We start from the raw sequence: 21,053 nt of genomic DNA, 5'->3' as shown, positions 1-21,053 counted from the left end.
GAATCACATGAGAAATTGTTAAAGAGTTGGGATTAGTAAATTTAACCATTTTATAAAGCAGGTATTATTTTTACAGCATATTACAATGGTAAATGAGAAGAACATGTTTTTCTATAATATAATAGGGTACTTAAAAACTTCAGTGTATTGAATCCTCTTCAATCTTTGCTAAGTTATCATTTACTATCTTAAAATTGAGAGATTTGCAGTGGACGTGTGGAAAAATTTCTACTTAGCCCAAACTTCTGCATCATTTTCTAAAAAATATAGTGTTCTAATTTTGCATGCATGCTTATCTTTAAATCAGAGCTCCATTCTTTTAGTTGCTATTGCTTCCATTTGGAGTGTCTCAGAGAATATATGTTTAGAGCAGCGGTCCCCAACCTTTCTGGCATCAGGGACCAGTTTCATGGAAGACATTTTTTCCATGGATTGGTGTGGGGGATGGTTTCGGGATGATTAAAGCACAGTAAATTAATTGTGTACTTTATTATTATTACATCAGCTCCACCTCAGATCATGAGGCTGGGGACCCTGGCTGTAGAGAGCTTAGGAAAGGTGAGGCTTTCCTCACTGATGAAGAGTTACTGTCTGGGAGAACAAATGTTCTGAGAATACCTTTTTCTTCCCATGTAGGATGTGGGAGAAATTTCACTAGCCCTTCAGGTTATATCGTTTCTCCAAACTACCCAAAGCAATATGACAACAACATGAACTGCACCTACGTCATAGAGGCCAGTCCCCTGTCCGTGACCCTCTTGACTTTGGTGTCTTTCCATCTGGAAGGTAAGTTTATTTTTATGTAAATTACAGTTGGTTCTAAATAAATGATCGAGCAATAAGTAGAGGCCGAGACTGTCTAAAAATCACCATTTGAAGAAAACATGAAAAAATGCGAGAGTGGAGTTGATGTAAACTTGAATAAAATTCCATCCAGTATTTGAAGAACATACATATCATCCTATATATTCCATCCAGAGGTTAAAAACAAAAAAATGCAAGAGCTTTAAGAACACAAGCATCACGTAAATGGCCTCAAGAAAGTAAGTCTGAAATCTATTACATGTTAATCATGGTTTCTAATTTATTCATTTGCATTTATTCCACACAGGTATATGTACCTACACACAGTCATACACATGTGCGCACACACACACACACACACACACACAATGAACTAACTAGCAAGAGAAACTTTACCACTGAGTCAAAGTATCAATAGGTTCTCCATAAATGTTGAGTGAATGAATTATTGACATTAATAAATATCTGTGATCTAGTTGCATGAAATAGAACTGTGAGATACCCTTTCCTCTCCTTTTTCATCCTCATCAGTTCCAGATGGATTGGGAAATTGCTAACTATAGTGCCCCTTTGGGCTTATTCCTGGCTGTTGGCAAAGGGGCCAGTGGAGCTGTGGTTTGAGTTGGGTTCTGACTACATTTGACACAACTTGATATTTAATTGGGTGGTATCATACCACAGAGAAAAGATGGGCACCTTCAACCACTCAGTCATTTTAATATTTTTTACAAATTAACTTTTCATTTCTAAATCACAGTTAATTTGTACATTTGCCAAGCCTCATCTGTCCAACCAAAATTTGCTTCTGTTTGGGTTGGTCTCCCATGGCATGTAAAGTTAAATCTGGCAAAATGTTCTATAATATTCAGCCTCCAGAAAATTTATGTCTCATAAAAATAAAAATGACATGTCAGTACTCATTTGTTGATAAATTACATAAAGCCTCTCTCACTGGATCCTTTTCCTATGACCTTGTTTTCCTATATCTCTACATATTGTAGTTTCTGACAAGTGTTTGCTGGAAAATGCCAAGTATGCATTGATGTCTGTCGCTGTAAAAATGGACTAAGAAGTAGAATAGAATCTTCCCAGCATTTCCTAGCACAAAATTCCAGTAATATAAAAAGATGTCCATAGTTTACAAAGTATTCATATTAGGGGAAGGTAAAGCAGCTTATATAAAAGATCCAATTTTTTAATTTAAAATAAAGTGTAGGAATAAAATCTGTAAGGCTATTAAGCAGTATTTTAAAAGTGGTTACTATGGTGTCATAGATTGATCAGTTCAGTTCAGTTCATTTCAGTCGCTCAGTTGTGTCTGACTTATTTCCTTCTTTATACCTTTCTGTTTTATGAGTTAAAAACTATCAAAAACTTTTTAAAAAATTGAAGTATAACATGTAACATTATATTGGTTTCAGATATACAATGTAAGGTTTAATATTTATATATATTTCAAAATGATCACCATGATCAGTTCAGTTCAGTTCAGTCACTCAGTCGTGTTCGACTCTTTGCGACCCCATGAATCACAGCACACCAGGCCTCCCTGTCCATCACCAACTCCCGGAGTTCACTCAGACTCACGTCCATCGAGTCAGTGATGCCATCCAGCCATCTCATCCTCTGTCGTCCCCTTCTCCTCCTGCCCCCAATCCCTCCCAGCATCAGACTCTTTTCCAATGAGTCAACTCTTCACATGAGGTGGCCAAAGTCTTGGAGTTTCAGCTTTAGCATCATTCCTTCCAAAGAACACCCATGATAAGTCTAATTAAATTCATCACCATACATTATACCTTTTCTATTATTTTTATAATTGAGAAAAAGTTATTTTAATAAGATAGGGAGAAACATGTGGCTTGGATTGTGCACCTATATGTGCGTTTGTTCTCATTAAATTCCATAAACACGAGAATGTGATGGGCAATATAATTTAGACTAAAAAAAGATGATGCTGTCAAATATACTATATAAAATAGCCACACACAGCACTGTCAAAACCAATGGTATGTATATGATTAGAAGGCAACCTATATTTAGGGTGAACAGTAACTCCCTGAGTTTAGTTGACCAGGTAGGGTAAAGGGCTGAGATACTGTGGACTACCTGACCTGGGATGGGGGATATTTTAGGACAGGTTTCAATGCCAGAATGGCCACTTACTAATGACATGACTTTGTACAAACTACTTAATCTTTCTGATAATCACTGTAATTTTTGCAAAAATATAAAATAGTACTTGTGAAAGTCAGATCGTGCCTGTAGAAACTTATCTTGTGAACGATAATTCATCAGAACGGCCCTTTATAAAATATTTATTATTTAAATGTATTTATTTGGCTGCACTGGGTTTTAGCTGCAGCATGCAGAATTTAGTTCCCCAACCAGGGATAGAATCTGGGCCCCCTATGTTAGGAGCTCAGGGTCTCAACCACTGGACCACCAGGGAAGTCCCAGAGTGGCCATTGTTTTGTTCTTTTTGCTGCCACCAGGATCTTTTTGCTGCCACCATTCAGGATCTCCAGACACACCCTTAGCATGAGTTACCTGCGAACAGATATTTGATTTTTCCAGATTCAGTGATTTCTTCTTTACTGATGGATTTGCTCACAATTGCCCAGTTGAAAAGATTACTCTTTGTATAAGATCATATCCTTATGATGATGTCTTGTGACATTTCTAGTGTTACACATACTCAGCATTTCCAAACTGCTTAGTGAGTCATTTTCTGGCTTAGATTAAATGAATCATGATGATTCCCCAAAAGGGTAACATTAATCAGATTTATTTTGTAATTAGATTCTTATCATTAATCATATCCATACCATAGTTCATTGAATACCATCAGCAAGTTACAGATCCATTAGCTACAGTAAAAATAACCTTCCACCCCCTTCTAAATGAGCCTCAAGAATTCATGTGCAGTATATTGTGGTAAAACTGAGAGGGAATTGCTCTCAAGAAAAATCAGAGCCTGTCTAAAGGAGCATCGTCTTCCTAGCTGCTAGAGGCCATAGATCTGTTTCTGAAAGATTCTGTCCAAAGTACTTCTGAGTCCAAGCAGCCAGCAGAGCCTATGTTGACTGGGTGGAGATGAACATTCTGTTTCTGCTTTTTTTGGTGGTCCATTGACACAAAAGTTGAATTTGTCAAGGGAAAAATGAGCTATTCCAGGCTATGAAATACTACAGGGAAACACCCTTGTCCAGACGCTGTGTCTACTAAACACTGACAACTGGTTAGGAAAGATTTTACCTTTCAGGCTAGTTGAGTGCTTTTTGGTGCCTTTCCTACAGAGAGGTTACAAATGTTCACTGACCTACTTTCTACTAAAATGAGTTGCTCTGAAAGCATGTTATGGTGTTTTATGTTGGCCTAGGTTTCTCTTTCTCCTCATTATTACATTTCCAATACTAGTCATTCTATGAACTACATACTTGTCTATACGATCACTAATGAACTATAAAAATTTCAGGGAAGTCACAAGTCATAGAAGAAATTTCTATTTGAGCTCTTACAAGACAAAGTTACCTCAAGACTAAAATGGTTCTTGGTATTCTTAACAGTGTCTTTCAAAACTGTGAAATAAAAATAGAGATTTGACAAATTCAAAATGTTACTTTGGTCAAAAAGAAAACAGCAAAAACAGACAAAATATGAGAAAGTATGAAAGAGAAACCTTTAATGTTTATACTTATTTTGGAATCAGGTATCATCAAATACTCATTTTACTTTCCCAAATATTGAAGAGTCTAAAAGTATATTTTTCTGTTTTCATTATTCCCATGGCCAAGCAGATGCCTCCAAGGTGCCCGGAGGATTATAGGCCTTTTCTTCTTTTTCTAACTTTATAGAAGAAAACACTTCACAGATGAGGTAACCTAAGGGCAAACCTTTGCCTTCTGTGTCTTGGTTTCTCTGTCATTAAAATTACGTAATAACATTGATTCACCTTGGCGAGAATGAGGGATTTAGAATTCTTAACTAAAAAATACCATGTCTAGGCAAATTCTAAACTCAGTTTTTCTCAGATCCAGAGTATGTCTTGATAAGAACTGAATAGAGAGTAGTCCCTTGACACAGAAAATGGGGAGAACCGCGCAAAGGTTTTCTGCTGTCTTCCAGAGATGGTCTCAAAGGTCCCACAGGTAACAGAGGTGGACTTCCAGAGCAGCCGGTTGGCAAATCCTATGTAATATTTGCCTTAATTTTCCTTCATTAACTTATAAGTTCTGGTTTACAAGCTATGCATAATAGAAAGCCAAAAGGAAAAACAAGAGAAAATTTGGTTTCAGATTTTTTTTTTTCCTTTTGCCCTTTTTTCCCACCAAGAAGCAGGATAATTGACTTTCATCCACCTTAGTTTACATTTCTCCTCCGTTTAAACTAATTTTTTTTAAAGTGGCATTATGCAGCTACTTACCACTTCTTTGCTTCCACCATTGTTTCTCAAGAAATCAAAAAGTAGGCCCATTTCACAATTCATGACTTTAGAAAGCATTGCGCAATGGTTCTTCTGAAATAGTTCCTGTTGACGCTTCATGCAGATTGGTCAAGCTCCAGCAGAGACGGTATAGTAGTGTGAGGTCCCTTGCTTGCCTGCATGACAAGACCTTGACCTTCACACTCTGCCAAACTGATCTCTGTACCAGGACCTGCTTCTACTTCCCAGGGGATCATCCTCCACTGAGGAGTCCAGCCTGAAGCTACTCAGAGCTGCCCCTGATTCACAGCCCTCTCCCGAGAGCCCTCTGCTGTTCAACTGGGAAGACTTTAGCATATCTATAATATTACAGTATTTCAACAAAAAGGATTTCCCACTATTTCTAGTCCTCTCTTAAATCTCTGCCTCTCTATGACTCTGAAAGAAAATCAAAGTCTGCATCTAAATTCCACAAGTTTCTATTATTTGCTGCATTACTCATCCTTGGCTTCCTTTCAGTTCTCTCCAAGTTCATGGAATCATGATGAAATCCAGAATTGAACATGGCTATCTGTAATGAAGCACAGAATAATGTGATAAAAATTGTATTTCAAAACATTAGATAGAGCTTTACCCATTTCAAATAATACATATGCTTTATAGTTTTTCGGGAGGATGGAAAATAAACATAAAAACAAATAATGGAGTATTATTTCATACTCAAAGATTTCAATAGTAAATATTCATCAAATCACAGACTGAAGATCAAATTCAGAGTGGCTGTAGTGCCTTGTCCCATGACATGAGCTCTTGTCCATGTAGACAGTGTCATTCCATCTCAGGGAGCTACTCTTCCTGACAAGTTTCCGCATGTCTGATTGAATGCTACCACCTGGCCATTAACTCAACTTTGAAATACATCTTGCTCCTTGAAGAACTTTTTTTAAACCTTGACTAAGTTCTTTTCTCTCCCTAGAAGACAGTCATCTAGTTGCATTTAACTATATTCCACTTGGGAATTCTGGGTATATTTTGATTGTATATTCAATTGGTTCCCCTATGATTATGGAAAAGTGTTTAATATCATTATCTTCTTATGGTTTTGTCACCAAGTGTCTTCCCATTGAAGAACCAGTGATATTTGGATCTAATGCAGTGAGGTGATACACAGAGCTCTACTGACATAGATTTGTGCCAAGTTATAAGCATTTCTATGCCACTCTTCATGGTAGAAGTCCCTTATCTGTGTATAAACTTCACTATTACAGCCAAGTTTCTCACTAGCAGCACTTTAGCATTAGGGGTGGAGCCATTCTTGTGGTGAGAGGGCAGGGGGCCTGGGTGGCTGCCCTGAGCCTTACAGCATATTTAACAGTATCCATCTACCCGCTCCATGCCAGTGGCACACCCCGGCATGACAGCAAAAAGAAAATGTCTTCAGATATTGCCACATGTCAATCAGAAGGCAGAACTGTCTCCTATTTATAATCATGGAATTAAAGGAGTCATTTTATAAGAAAGAAAATTCTGGATTGTTTCAAAATAGGATTTACCTCTTGTGAAGGTCTACCTGTTTCCTCATACCTGTGCTTACTTTGTCACTAGGGTAAGAGTAACCTTCAGGAAACTGAGTTAAATAGTGACTTATCAAAATGATTGTTGATTTTAACTTCTGTGTAAATTGCATGAATCTTTCTCACATTATTGTGTGATCATTTACATTGCTTCTGATTATTATTTATGTTGCTTCTGGTTGTTCCCTGCCCTGAACAGCTCACTCCGCAGTAACGGGAAGCTGTGTCAACGACGGCGTGCACATCATCAGGGGTTACAACTTGTCTTCCACGCCTTTAGCGACCCTGTGTGGGGAGGACAGCCTGTCCCCTCTCACCGTCTCTGGTCCAGTGCTGCTTAACTTCTACTCAAACGCACACACCACGGACTTGGGATTCAAGTTTTCCTATAGGATAACTTGTGAGTGACTGTAATGATGTAGTTTGGAATTTTCTTTTTTTCTTGAGCAATTTCCACAGGAGATTTAATTGTGATTCATATATGACCAACTTGAAGATTCAGAGACTTTAAGGGAAAAAGTTATTAATTAGATACATGGTCTAAAAATACTTAGGTATTTTCCTTTTTAAAATGGGGAGGCCCTTTTTCATAAACTTTGACAGAACTACTTTTATTTGAAAATAAAATGGAAGATAGAGATTTATTTTTGATCATTTAAGTTAGAATAAATAGCCACCTTTAGATGTTTATATGTAGCATAAAGTAACTTTTTTGACTTTTATTCTGGTGAAAGGCAATGCTTTATAAATTTAGAAAAAATGTAAGGGATGTTTTTATAGTCTCCTGGAAGGAAAGAGTTTTTTTTCTTCTTTTTTTTTTTAGCAATATGTGAAAAGCACAAGTAAACAAAAAGACTGATGTATTAAACTCTGTGATAATTTTCAACTTCTCTATATCAAAGGCAAGATGAGAAGTCACAGATTGGACAAAGATCTTTGTAGCTACCAAGATCTTTTCAGTTTTTAGTAGACAGCTTGATCAATGTTTGTTTGAAAATCATAAGACTCCACTTCCCTGTTTTGAAAGGTCTTTTCCTCTCCTGCAATAAACTTTGTTGGTTTGCTAACAGCAAATTTTTTCTCCCGTGTCATCCCAACTCCAATAATAACATGGGCCAGAAAAAGATCTTGCAGAATGTTTGTTTGATCTTTACTTGACGAAACCCATTGCTAAAGGTAGAAAGTCAAAGCATTTTCTTTAAAAAAAAATTATCGTTCCCATCCACAGAGGAGACTAAAAATGTTTATTTACTCATGAAGAAGGCCTTCACAGTGTGTCCACATTAGCTGCAACCCAAGTCCTGACCCCATTTGTAATGTATCATTTTGTGTGGCTCTGGGGTTCTGTCAGCACAAACAGAATAGAACCATGAACATTCCTTCCCCCAGTTGTCTGCTGAGTAAGGATAAGGGGTGGTTTGTTTTATTCTTTTGCTTCAGCTAGTGTTATGGAGAGTTTCCTCCCTGCTTTATATTCTTTTAGTCTTCAATCCCTCATTTTCCTAAAATACTGTGTGAAGGGTTCATGTTATCTACTCTGAGAGTCTCATTTAAACAGGGTTATTGATATTGAAATTTCAGATCCTGACAATGGACAAATTTAGGAGTTATTTAGGCACAGTTTTCAGAGACCACATAATTGTGTACAAGATGAAATAGAATAATGGCTACACAAATCTAACATTTAACTCACTGCAGATGTACTAAGAGGTCTTAGAACGTAAATACTTATGGGCATAGAGGATAGCTTTCTCTGCAAGGTGGACTCAGCTGAGACAAAATAAACAAACAGACAAATAAATAAATAACCTTTATAACCTTAAATGGGAGCCACTATTTGGTTATCATTTCTAACAGAGGTAAATGGAACACATCCATTGATAGTATATCATCAAAGTATAGTAACCTTACTATAATTTTAGAATCACAATATATAATAAATATAAACCTTTCTTGCTGCAGTGAGAATAGGGCACTTTTCATCACTGGGTAATGCAAGTTCATCCATATTACATGCAAGGTCAAACAAATAAAAATTCTATGTTTTTTTACAATAGAATTTCATTCCATTTTTACAGCTGTTGTTTTATTGCCTAGTAGGAATAACTAAGGGTTGAGGGCTATTAATTGCTGGCCTCAGGGCAAGGGATAGGCCTTGTTTCTTCAATAAAACTTGTGTGAATATGGTCCTTATCAGTCTCAGGACTAGCTAGAAATACACAGGACCCAAGAGTTATGCATGTGAGCCCAAAAAGAAAACTTAACTCCATTATTCCAAAAGTGATTTCCGGAACATCACCTTGTAATAGTCTATCATGGACAAGGAGACTCCAATCTATATTATTTAAGTTGTTTAGATCACAGTCCTTCCTGGGTTCATAAGCCCCTGATGTGCCTTGCATTCAGCACACCTTTTCTAAACTTCCAGCCATCACTGTCATCTCTTTCAATGTGTCACTTCAATGTAAAAGAAGGACGGTTCTATTCCAGCACATGGAACATTCTCTCTCATTACCTTCACACTGGTCATTATTTTGGACTCAGATTTATTCCATTCTAAGAGGTGCCTTGAAACATTCTTCCCTGCTTCTTACTGTCTGTTCCCTCCATGGCAGTGGAAAAGCATGAATTATTTGTAAACACAATAAAGGGAGGTTTATATTGCTCTAAGACAAATGATTATCATCTCTCTTGGGGGTAACATAGTAAATAATGTCTGACAATGACTTTCCTCTGCTTCCAGTCGTAATCATTCTCTGCATATCCCCCACTTCTATCCCAGCCTGCGGCGGTGTGTTCAATCTCTCCACTGGAGTCATCAAGAGCCCTTTGTATACCTACTCCAACTACCCTGACAACATGCACTGTCTTTACACCATCACTGTCAGGAGCAACAGAGTCATCCAGCTCAAGTACGTAAGACACATTACTTTCTTGATAAAACTGTTTCAGCTCTGTTTACAGAGAAGATATTCCTTTAATGATGCAGAGTATTGATGCTCATCAGAGGTACGTATGAGAATCTGGAGGAAGAGAAAGTGAGTCTGTGTTGTGGTCCTGGTAGCCTAGGACATGGCCTCCCTACTCTCCGCACAAACCAGTGGTCATGCAGGGAAAAACAGGCACTCCACCAGCTCAAACAATTGTTGGAGTTTTCCCAACAGTTTTGAAGGAGTTTATATAATGGGGTGCAATGTTATAAGCCTATCTCAAAGGGTATGGGGAGGGCAAGAGAAAGCAGTTTTCATTTTGGAGACATATAATACACAAAGAACTTTAATGACCACTTGCACCATTCTCTTATTTAGTTCTTCATACAATCATATGAGGTATATATTATTAATCTCACTGTACTGAAGAGAAAACTGAAGCTCAGGAGCATCACAGAACTTTTCCAAAGTGATACACTATTAAATGAAAAGTCAAAAAAATCCTTACCAGATTTCCTCCCCAAATCATGTCCTTTATCCTTCCATATGCTCTCTCTTGAAATATAAATTTTCTAATTACTTAAGAAATTTGTTTTATTCCTGTTTCAGAATATTTCTAAACTGGTGCTCAACAAGGTATCTTATATCATCAGTAAATTCTCCCCTGATCCTGCCTACTTCCAGCAAGACTGATGAAGGGAAAGTAACCTGCAGTTCTCCAAGTGATAAAGTTCACAACTGTTGTCATACAAGATAATATATTTCTGACTCCTGTGTTTCAGTGATATATAGCATGTGGTGGAAAACTCTGAAAGTTGCTGTAGTTTATGGCAATGTAGAATTTTTTATAGACGCTTAATGGGCTAGGACTCCTCCTACCTCTGTTCCTCCTATATGACTGTGATCACATTCTCTCCCCCAAGTCGTAAACTCTCTGCAGTTTACCTCCAGAGACTCACATATCAAATGGGTCCTTGGACTGTAAGGCGGGTCTCACCAGGTTTGATTCCTGTAACAGATGGGGAGGGGCTACAGGCTGGATCCTGAAGAACACTGCAACTCCCACCTGAGACTGTTTAAGGACGCCATGCTCCAAAGCCAAAAACCCTTTAAGTCCTTAGAACAAAAGCATAAACAACAACTGCCAGATGGCCAGGAGCAAGAGGTCTGTGAAGGGATCACCTGCTCAGAAAGGAAGCTTAAGGGATAGTTCCTGTCATTTGCCATCATGGCCCAATATTTGATTCTCACAGTGTAGGATTATAGCATATGCTAAAATATATATATAGGCCCTGGGGCTCACCATAGTCAAAGGTCAGATCAGTATGTTTGGAAAACTATTTATTATATTCTTTCTAAGAAACTACATTCTATGAAACAGATACTATTCTAGGTTCCGCAGAAGTTGTAGACTGTAGTAAAACACAGATTTTTCAAGGCTCTCAAAATAGGCCAGTTTCATGAGGTTTTCTGGGTTAACGGGTTTTTCCAGATATTTTCTGTGCTGTCATGGGAAAATGATGCAAACCCGAAAAAGCTTTGAATCCCTCCTGGAAATTCAGGTTTTTATTGTTCTTCATGGATTCATGTTGTGGAAAATGAATGTATTGTCTATAGAAAATAAGAATGAAAGTAGTAGTTTTGGAAGTTATCTAGCAATTGTTTTGCCCTCTTCTATTACAGGAACATTAAATGTTGCACATGGTTAAAAAAAATTAAGAAACTTTTCATCTTGATCTTTATCATCAGTTTGAAAACATTCAGCCAACCAAAACATATTGTATCATTTTAACATACTGCATCATTTTTCTTAATCCTCTCTAATCATGAGATATTTTAAGAAGTATTCCATATTATATGCTATTTATTACAGAGGCTTTGCCAACAAAGGTCTGTCTAGTCAAGGCTATAGTTTTTCCTGTAGTCATGTATGGATATGACAGTTGGACTATAAAGAAAACGGAGCGCTGAAGAATTGATGCTTTTGAGCTGTGGTGTTGGAGAGACTCTTGACAGTCCCTTGGACTGCAAGGAGATCAAATCAGTTCATCCTAGATGAAGTCAGTCCTGAATATTCATTAGAAGGACTGATGCTGAAGCTGAAACTCTAATACTTTGGCCACCTGATGTGAAGAACTGACTCATTTGAAAAGACCCTGATGCTGGGAAAGATTGAAGGCAGGAGAAGGAGATGACATAGGATGAGATGGTTGTATGGCATCACCAACTCAATGGACATGAATTTGAGTAAACTCCTGGAGTTGGTGATGGACAGGGAGGCCTGGCATGCTGCAGTCCATGGGGTCGCAAAGAGTCGGACACAACTGAGCAACTGAACTGAACTGAACAGAGGCTAGCAAAAAGACGCAAAAAAAAAAAAAAAAACAAAAAAAAACAAACGAACAACCCACTAGAAAACAAAAACACCTGAGACAGAAGAAGAACCTACCAAAATGATGACAGGATATCAAATAACTTAAACAGATTTTTTTTTTTAAAGCTATAATAAACCCACCATAATTCTTAAGAAAATCTAGAAGCATATATACATGAATAGTTGGTTCACTTTGCTGTACATCAGAAACTAACACAACATTGTAAATCAACTATACTTCAATAAAAAAGAAAAGAAATACTATGTTAGGCAATAGAAAGAAAAGTCAGGGATGTATCTGTTAGGATAGGTTATACGTGATAACAAACAACCCCAAAGCACAGTAGCTTACCTCAGCAAGTTTCTTTCTCACTTGTATGAGTGTATCTAGAGTGGTCCAGCAAGGAATCACCTCCTAACATAGTCACTCAGCCACCCAGGTTGATGGAAACTCATTTTGCATTTGCTTCCATGATCATCACTGCAGTGGAAGGCAGTGTGCATATTGAGTAGTAGTGCTTAAAACTTCTTCCAAAAGGAATATGCATGACAACTGTTTACATTTCTGGGGCCAAAGTATCTCTTAGGGCCATGTCAGACCTCTAGTGTCTGTCACAAAAAGACAATCCTAATAAATGTCAGGAAGGTCCAGAGCTGGGATGAGTGGTAACATGCCCATGATGACTACAGTGATCTGAAGTGTGAATTACTGCTCACTGCAGTAAAGTGAGGTGCAAGAGAATTTAATTCATTCTTTGTACCATTGATTTCTTATGTTTTTTTTTTCTGAAGAATAACTTATTTCATATTCCTGGTTTTCAAAATCACAGAAATAATAATATTTTGTTGGGTCTGTTCTTTTCCTTTTCTGTCTTTTTTTTTTTAAGCATCTTCTATATGCCAGGTACCCTAGTTTGGTTTTAGTTACATATAGCTTCATTTAACCTTAGAATAAAGTCCATTTTAAAAAGAAACAGAGTGTAAGAATGAAAATGAAGCTCTGCTTCTAAAACCAGCATTTCTTCCACTCTGCTATATTAGCATCCTTCCCATAAATAAATAATAGGATAATAGTACCACTTGATGTCACAAAAGTAACAAGGGAGCAGAGTAAATACCATATTTTTAATGAGACTGGGAAACTAAAGTGTTGCTCAAATGATAAATGCGTATCAGTTCAGCTTGTCAAAGCTTAATGTCAAAGAGATTTAATATGTCCTTGACTATAAAATCCTGGAAATCCAAAGCTGTGTCTTACTCATCTGTATATTTCAAAAGCTTATCATCAGTTCAGTTCATTTCAGTCACTCAGTTGTGCCCAACTCTTTGCAATCCCATGGACTGCAACATGCCAGGCCTCCTTGTCCATCACCAACTCCAGGAGTTTATTCAGACTCATGTCCACCGAGTCAGTGATACCATCCAACCATCTCATCCTCTGTCGTCCCCTTCTTCTCCCACCTTCAATCTTTCCCACATCAGGGTCTTTTCAAATGAATCAGTTCTTTGCATCAGGTGGATAAAATATTGGAGTTTCAGCTTCAGCATCAGTCCTTTCAATGAATATTCAGGATTGATTTCCTTCAGGATGGACTGGTTGGATTTCCTTGCAGCCCAAGGAACTGTCAAGAGTCTTCTCCAACACCATAGTTCAAAAGCATCAGTTCTTCGGCACTCAACTTTATAGTCCAACTTTCACATCCATACATGACTACTGGAAACACCATAACTTTAACTAGATGGACATTTGTTGGCAAAGTAATGTCTCTACTTTTTAATATGCTATCTAGATTGGTCATAACTTTCCTTCCAAGGAGTAAGCGTCTTTTAATTTCATGGCTGCAGTCACCATCTGCAGTGATTTTGGAGCCCCAAAACCTAAAGTCTCTCACTGTTTCCACTGTTTCCCCATCTATTTGCCATATTCTAGTCTCTCAAAAAATTTCCTCTAAACTTTTGAACTGATCAGTAAAATAGTATATTATTTCTAATGTTTCCTAGCAAGTGGATCGTTGATGCTTGTTAACCTTTGTCCTATCTTTTTTTAAAAAATAAGAGCTAAGCTGTAATTTAATGGAAGTACAAATGGAGAGCATCACTATTAACAAGGTTCATTTCACAGGTTCAATGATTTTGATGTGGTTCCCTCGGCTTCCTGCTCTGAAGACTACTTGGCAGTTTACGATGGTTCTAACATCAGTGATCCCCTTCTCGGCCAATTCTGTGGCTCCAACCTTCCACCAAGTATTAGGAGCAGCAATAATAGTATGTTCCTGGTGTTCAAGACAGATTCAATTCAAACAGCAAGAGGTTGGAGGATAACTTTCCGGCAGACATTGGGTAAGAATTTTGGACTTGTAAATCTGTTTTTTATAACTGTTACAGTTCTGCTTTAATTTTTTTTTCACCTGTCTAAAGCTGCTCTTCATTTAAGTTTAGAGAAAGATGTCACATAAAATTTTGGTTTTAAAAATTACATGTAAGGTATGTTGGAGAAGGAAATGGCAACCCACTCCAGTATTCTTGCCTGGAAAATCCCATGGGCAAAGGAGCCTGGTGGGCTGCAGTCCATGGGGTCACAAAGAGTCAGGACTGAGTGACTGAGTACGTGTGTGCGCACGCACACGCACGCGCACACACACACACACCTGGACATTAGCTGATCTCACACACACACACACACACATCTGGACATTAGCTGATCACACACACACACACACATCTGGACATTAGCTGATCTGACCTCCAGGAGACTAAGAGCCTGAGGTTGAAACTTGCAAGGCAACCCCCGCAGTGAACTCTGAACTTGACTAGCTAGCTCCTCTCTGTAGGCAGAGTGCAGTGAAATAGACATCGTAAGAGAGAACTGTGCTGTTATTCTTGTCTGAGGTTGTACTCCAAATCCTCTTTCATAAGAAAGACCCGATTTTGATGAGAAAAAAATAAATAAATAAATAAAATAAAAATTACATGTAAGGTATGTTGAGTGAAAAAAAAAAAAACGATTCAACAAATGTGTCTTTCTACTATTTAAAGATAAAGTCTGTTTATAGCACTATCTCAAACGAGATTTGAGTCTCATTATCACCCATGAAAATGGTAGGAGTTGAGCCTGTAGATAGCAAGGGCCAGATCAAAAAGAAAAAAAAAGGCCTTGTGGCCTATGTTGACTTTATCCTTAAAATGGTGAGGAGCCTGGGAGAATTTTAAGTAATACATGTCCAGACTCTGCTTCTAGAAGCATCATAGTGGTAGCAGGGTAGAGAAAGGCTTGGTGCTGTGTGCTTAATTCTTCAATCATGTCCAGGTCTTTGCAACCCCATGGACTATAGCCCACCAGTCTTCTCTGTCCATGGGATTCTCCAGGTAAGAATACTGGAGTGGGTAGCCCATTCCTCCTCGGGGGATCTTCCCAACTCAGGGATCAAACCGAGGTCTCCCACATTGCAGGTGGATTCTTTACCATGTGAGCCACCAGGGAAGCCCAAGAATACTGGAGAGGGTAGCTTATCCCTTCTCCAAGGGAGCTTCCTGACCCAGGAATCAAACCAGGGTCTCCTGCATTGCAGGCAGATTCTTTACCAAATGAGCTATCCAGGAAACCGAGAAAGACTTGGAGGACTCATTAACCTCTAAAGGAAGAAGCTCATTACGGAATTCTAGATGAGGATGGTTGAAACCTCAAACAAATACAGGGGGAATAGAAACAGAAGGAAAGGTGAAAAATCTCAGGGATACTCAGAAGGTAGAATACTCTGGAAGTACAGTGTTGGGAACTTTATGCTTATTAATGAGGACATGAGTTGAGAATGACTTTTTGTGGGTAGCTCACTGGTTCGTAGGGGCTTCCTAGTGACTCAAAGGGCAAAGAATCTGCCTACAATGTCGAAGAGCCAGGTTTGATCCCTGGGTTGAGAAGAACCCCTGGAGAAGGGAATGGCAATCCACTCCAGTACTATTGCCTGGAGAATTCCATGGACAGAGGAGCCTGGCAGGCTGCAGTCTGTGGGGTTGCAAAGAGTCAGACATGATTAAGCGACGAACACTTTCACTTTCTTTCGCTGGTTAGTGGTGCCTGAGGAGGCTGACGTTTAGGGAAGAAATATTATATTTGGTTTGGATCATTTTGGGTTGGAGGACCTATGAGATATCTAAATGGAGAAATATAGGAGGAAATTGAAGCTTGAGAAGCAATTTGGGCACAAGGTAGTGATCAGGAAGCCATTTAAAGGTAAAAGAGAAATCCAGGTGAGAGGCTCAATCAAAAATAGCACCCCTGTAATAGCACTGCTTCTGAGAAGTAATTATCTGTAAATACGAGCTTAGAACTTTTTTAAGAAAGCTTTTTATTTTGTATTGAAAGGGTTAGTTGCTCAGTTGTTTCCAACTCTTTGTGACTCCCTGAACTGTAGCCCTTCAGTTTCCTCTGTCCATGGGATTTTCCAGGCAAGAATACTGGAATGGTTTGCCATTCCCTTCTCCAGGGGATCTTCCTTACCCAGGGATTTAACCAAGGTCTCTTGCATTGCAGGCAGATTCTTTACTGTCTGAGCCACCGGGGAAACCCTATTTTGTACTGGAGCATAGCCAATTAACAATGTGGTGATAATTTCAGGTGAACGGTGAAGGGACTCAGCCATACATATACATATATCCATTCTCTCCCAAACTTCCCTCCCATTCCAGGCTGCCATATAACACTGAGCAGAGTTCCCTGTGCTATACAATAGGTCCTTGTTGGTTGTCCATTTTAGCTTAGAACTTTAAGTTCATTAAAATACAAAGTAGCTAACCAGTTCTCTGTTTATCTGTACTTGTAGCATCAGTGGCATAGTCTAAGATCATTTATATCTGACTCTGGGAAGTGTTCTGATTCTTCACTTTGAATACAGAAGTGATCAATGTTCTAAAAACAAAAAGCTCACAAAATAAATCACTTACTGTGAGTACTCAGAGAGACCTGGGGTGTTTTCTACAATAAGAATTCTACCTCAGTGTTCAAACTCTTTCTTTCTGTTTACCCCATGCTGTGCCCAACCTTCATGCCTCTGATAGCAATCAGAGCTTACCTTCACCTTCTTTACATTTAGTATGTGATTTTTGTCATGCATTTCTCGAGGGAAGCAATTAGACATTTGTGTTTTGAAGTCTTCCCAATAAAACGCAGACATTGTGACAAATGGAATCAGAAAATCAGAAACTCTACTTAGCTGTATCAACAATAACTTGAAAGCAAGTCTTATGGGTAGACAGGAAGCATTCATTGCCTTAATAGAATTGCCTAAGTGAAATGGCATACAAAACACGGAAGGCTATTTTGAAAAAAACAACTTTACTTTCCTTTGGAGCTTTTTTGCACAAAAGAACTCATCTATCCATGCCTTTAGCACAGACTTTAGAATCAAATGACATGTAATTGCATAGCTCATTCTACCCACTTTCAAATTGTTTTCCTTTTACCTAGTATATTCTCGCATGATCATTGAAGTCATCCTAAAGCACTCTACACGGTCGTCACCTGCATGAAGCTTAGCCAGTGTTCCCTAACCTCATGAATTATGATGTTTTTCTGAGCTACAAAAGACAGTTTGGGACTTCATGTGATTTTACTGAACTGAAGTAGCACAGAAGGAAAAATCGTGCACTGTAAAGCCCCTGCTTACCTGTAAACACTGGACACTTTCAGTCAATAACGGTTTTCTTCTAGTCACAGAGAAAAGGTTTACACGCAGAGAGCAGAAATGGGGCTCATTCCTTACCCGCCACGTGCTACCCCTGCATGCCCATCACCTCTTCCTTTTTTAAAAATATGTATTTGGCTGCACTGGGCCTTAGCTGTGGCACATGGGACCTTTAGTTGCTGCATGCAGGATCTAGTTCCCTGACCAAGGACTGAACACGCACCCTCTGCCTTGGCAGCACAGAATCTTAGCCCCTGGACCACCAGGGAAGTTCCCCTCTCACCTCTTCGTCATGTATAAATGCCATCAGCCACTTGGGGATATTTAAAGAATAATTTTAAGTTATGTTTAGTGGTTTTGATTTTTACTGAACACCTGAGTATTAAAATTTTGTACTGTTTTGATCTTAAAAACCTTTCAAGACCATACATACAAATTCACTGTTTGCTCTGCATAGCTTTTCAGTTTGATTTGGTTTTTGTTGTTTCTGGTGAGGAAAAGGGAGAGGAACCATAAAGGGTATGATGAATTCTAGGGTTTATAGGATATTTTCACTACAGGTCTAGATAAAAATCTTAAGTTTGGCTAATAATATGCACTTTTCACCTCAGTGTCATCCATTTCACACTGCCCTGAGCATCCTGTGAAGAGAGAAAAAAATGACTTTATGGATGGGACAGCGAATTTTTGTTTCCAAAACTGTTGGAAGGCAGTGTTTTCCCTGAATAAATAATTGATGTGAAATGGAGGCCATTTTAGTCAGCAGCAGCTCAGTTTCATTCATCTTTACCTAAACCCTAGAGGTTTACAAATTTGCTATTTCACTTCCACACTTGACAATACTAAATCTGCTATAATTTTTCAGAAGTCAGTTAAGTGCCAACTCATACAATTATGTAATCATTAGGTAACTTCTCCTCATACATTTGTTATATTTATATTGCTAATAGGTCAGAATAAATTTGAGGGAAATATCCCCCTGGCTTGTTGCTAATGAATTATGTGGTGAAATTGGGTCTCCTCTTTAATGGAGCTTCTGCTATGAAGGGCCACTAGCATGGGGTGGAAGGTAAGGAGGAAACAAAGTCAGCCCTTCCTGGGGGCTGACACTTTCCTGTGAAAGACACCTGCCTTCTCACTTTCCCCATCAGTCCTACTCTACATGAATAAGTGATTCTGGATAACTGATAACCAGGGACCTCGTCATCCTGAGCTCCTAGGATCTGTGGATATCTGAAATTATCTGCAGATCTGAGCCTTTCTCTGGAAAGAAGACAAATGTTTCATCCAGTTGTCAGTGGTGTCTGCAGTCCCATGAAGTTTAAACAGGCATCAGTCCTATGGATTGTGCTGAAGTGGGCAAGCCCCACAGGGCACAACTGACACTCAAGAGTATCCATTATCCTGTCCACTTCTGCTTGTTTGGTTCTGCCCCCCTTCAACACCAGGGTTTGCTTCCACCCTGGCTGTGCTTACCTAAGTCACTCACCCAACATTTCAGATCCGCAGACATGCTTTTAAGTCATCAAAGCCCCCTTTTCTTCTTATTTTACTGATCTCACACCAGAGTACTGTCTAGTCAGTCTGTTTTTGACATTCTCATCACATTAGGCATGAAACTTCTAGATACAGGATTAGAATCAGTGATTCAAAGTATGTATACTGACTGTGTTGGACCATAGTCACTAAATGCTAAAGTGCTGCAGAATACGTTACTTAAAAAAACAGGTTTAGTGACTATGTTCAGCTTTTATCCACTAAAAAAGATCAACTTGAATTATTACTATATTCTGCCTTTCAAGAATTTGATGGGGATGCAGTAGGTAATTTCTGTAAAGTACCTGAGATGTCAAAAAGGAACTGATATATATCAGAAAGTAATATTAAAGCTCTGGATTTCTATAAGGTCCCATGACCTACCCCACTCTCTCTCTAAGGCAGAGGAGGGGAGATAAGATCATTATTAACAACAACAGCACTGCTGGGTGCAATTATTTCTAGTTCTTTTATATTCACCATGCACTTAAATCTAACCAGCAAACCCTAAAGTACGTTTTATAACTTAAAGCCAAAATCAGAAGCTAAATTCCAATAAAATTCCAAAGCCTGGCAGACACCTGGGCTTCCTGGGTAACACTAGTGGTAAAGAACCTGCCTGCCAATATAAGAGAAGAAAGAGACACGGGTTCAGTCCCTGGTTTGGGAAGATCTCCTGGAGAAAGTTTTGGCAACCCACTCCAGTATGCTTGCCTGGAGAATTCCATGGACAGAGGAGCCTGGCAGGCTACATACAGTCTGTAGGATCACAAAGAGTCAAACACGACTGAAGCAACTTAGCACACGCAGCAGACACCTAGCACATAGCTATTACTCCATCAATATTGGCTATATGAATGAATTAAAGAATAGGTGGATAAATGTAAAGTTACTTTACATTATGTATTCTATGTATGTGTTATACATTATATTATATCTAGATTCGTCTCATTCTCAACATGGAGTCGTGGTGCAGACAGTTCTGCTATTACTCAGGGTAGTGACCTGAATGACCTTCATCCTTAGAGAATTAGGTCAGACTCAGCACTCGGGTCATGTGTGTCTGCTCTCTTGATTTTTACCTGCTGCCATAATATTTGGAAACTGTCTCTCAGACGTGCTGCAAGGAAATAGGTGGCAACGGTGGGAGGAAGCTGAGGCAGTTGAATAAGAGTTACTTGTAAGGGCGGACAGGAGAGATGAAAAGGTATACAGAGAAAGCTGATGACAGCCTGGGGCCCCGAAGATGGAAAATAAAATCACAACAAATGGAGGCAAATGTAACAACATCTCAAACTCAGATTTTTACTTCTAGTTATTTGTAAATTTCATACTTTTGGTGTTAAGTTTGGACTTTGAGAGGCATTCTAAAGTTCTATGGCTAAACATTAAAATAAATAAATAAATAAACATAAAAACATTTAGCAACACTAGCAATGTTTCTGTGTCTCTTTGGTCCTTCCTAGCAGCCGGATATTAGCTGCCAGATGACATTACTTTTAAAAGTACAATTACAATAAGATAGTTGAATTACAAAGTGAATAACTTTGTAAGTCACTGCTTAGGTAACCCTTAGTTTAGCAGTAATGGTGATATTACGTGAAAGCAGTGTTGTTTGTCTGTTCTCTTAAAGTCATTTGCTCCCTCTGATGAAGTCTGACAATGAGATGAGCTGAAATTATAAACCCATTTGCAGAAAGCTCAACTAAGCTTATTTCTGCTCTTTATAAG

At 38.6% G+C, this 21,053-nt stretch overlaps 1 protein-coding gene across 1 annotated transcript in view; it reads left to right on the top strand.

Annotated features, from left to right (window-relative positions):
* CUBN (cubilin) overlaps nt 1–21,053 on the top strand; it is a 265,197-nt gene that overhangs the window by 206,051 nt on the left and 38,093 nt on the right. The window contains exons 56-59 of the mRNA XM_052651051.1: nt 637–786; nt 7,001–7,201; nt 9,584–9,713; nt 14,228–14,445. Coding sequence (XP_052507011.1) covers nt 637–786; nt 7,001–7,201; nt 9,584–9,713; nt 14,228–14,445 — 699 coding nt within the window. The remainder of the gene's footprint in view (nt 1–636; nt 787–7,000; nt 7,202–9,583; nt 9,714–14,227; nt 14,446–21,053) is intronic.

Source organism: Budorcas taxicolor, chromosome 13, assembly GCF_023091745.1.
Source record: "Budorcas taxicolor isolate Tak-1 chromosome 13, Takin1.1, whole genome shotgun sequence".
NCBI classification, from domain to species: domain Eukaryota; kingdom Metazoa; phylum Chordata; class Mammalia; order Artiodactyla; family Bovidae; genus Budorcas; species Budorcas taxicolor.
The sequence above is the reverse complement of the archived record's forward strand: the minus strand, read 5'-3'. Positions and strand labels throughout refer to the sequence as shown.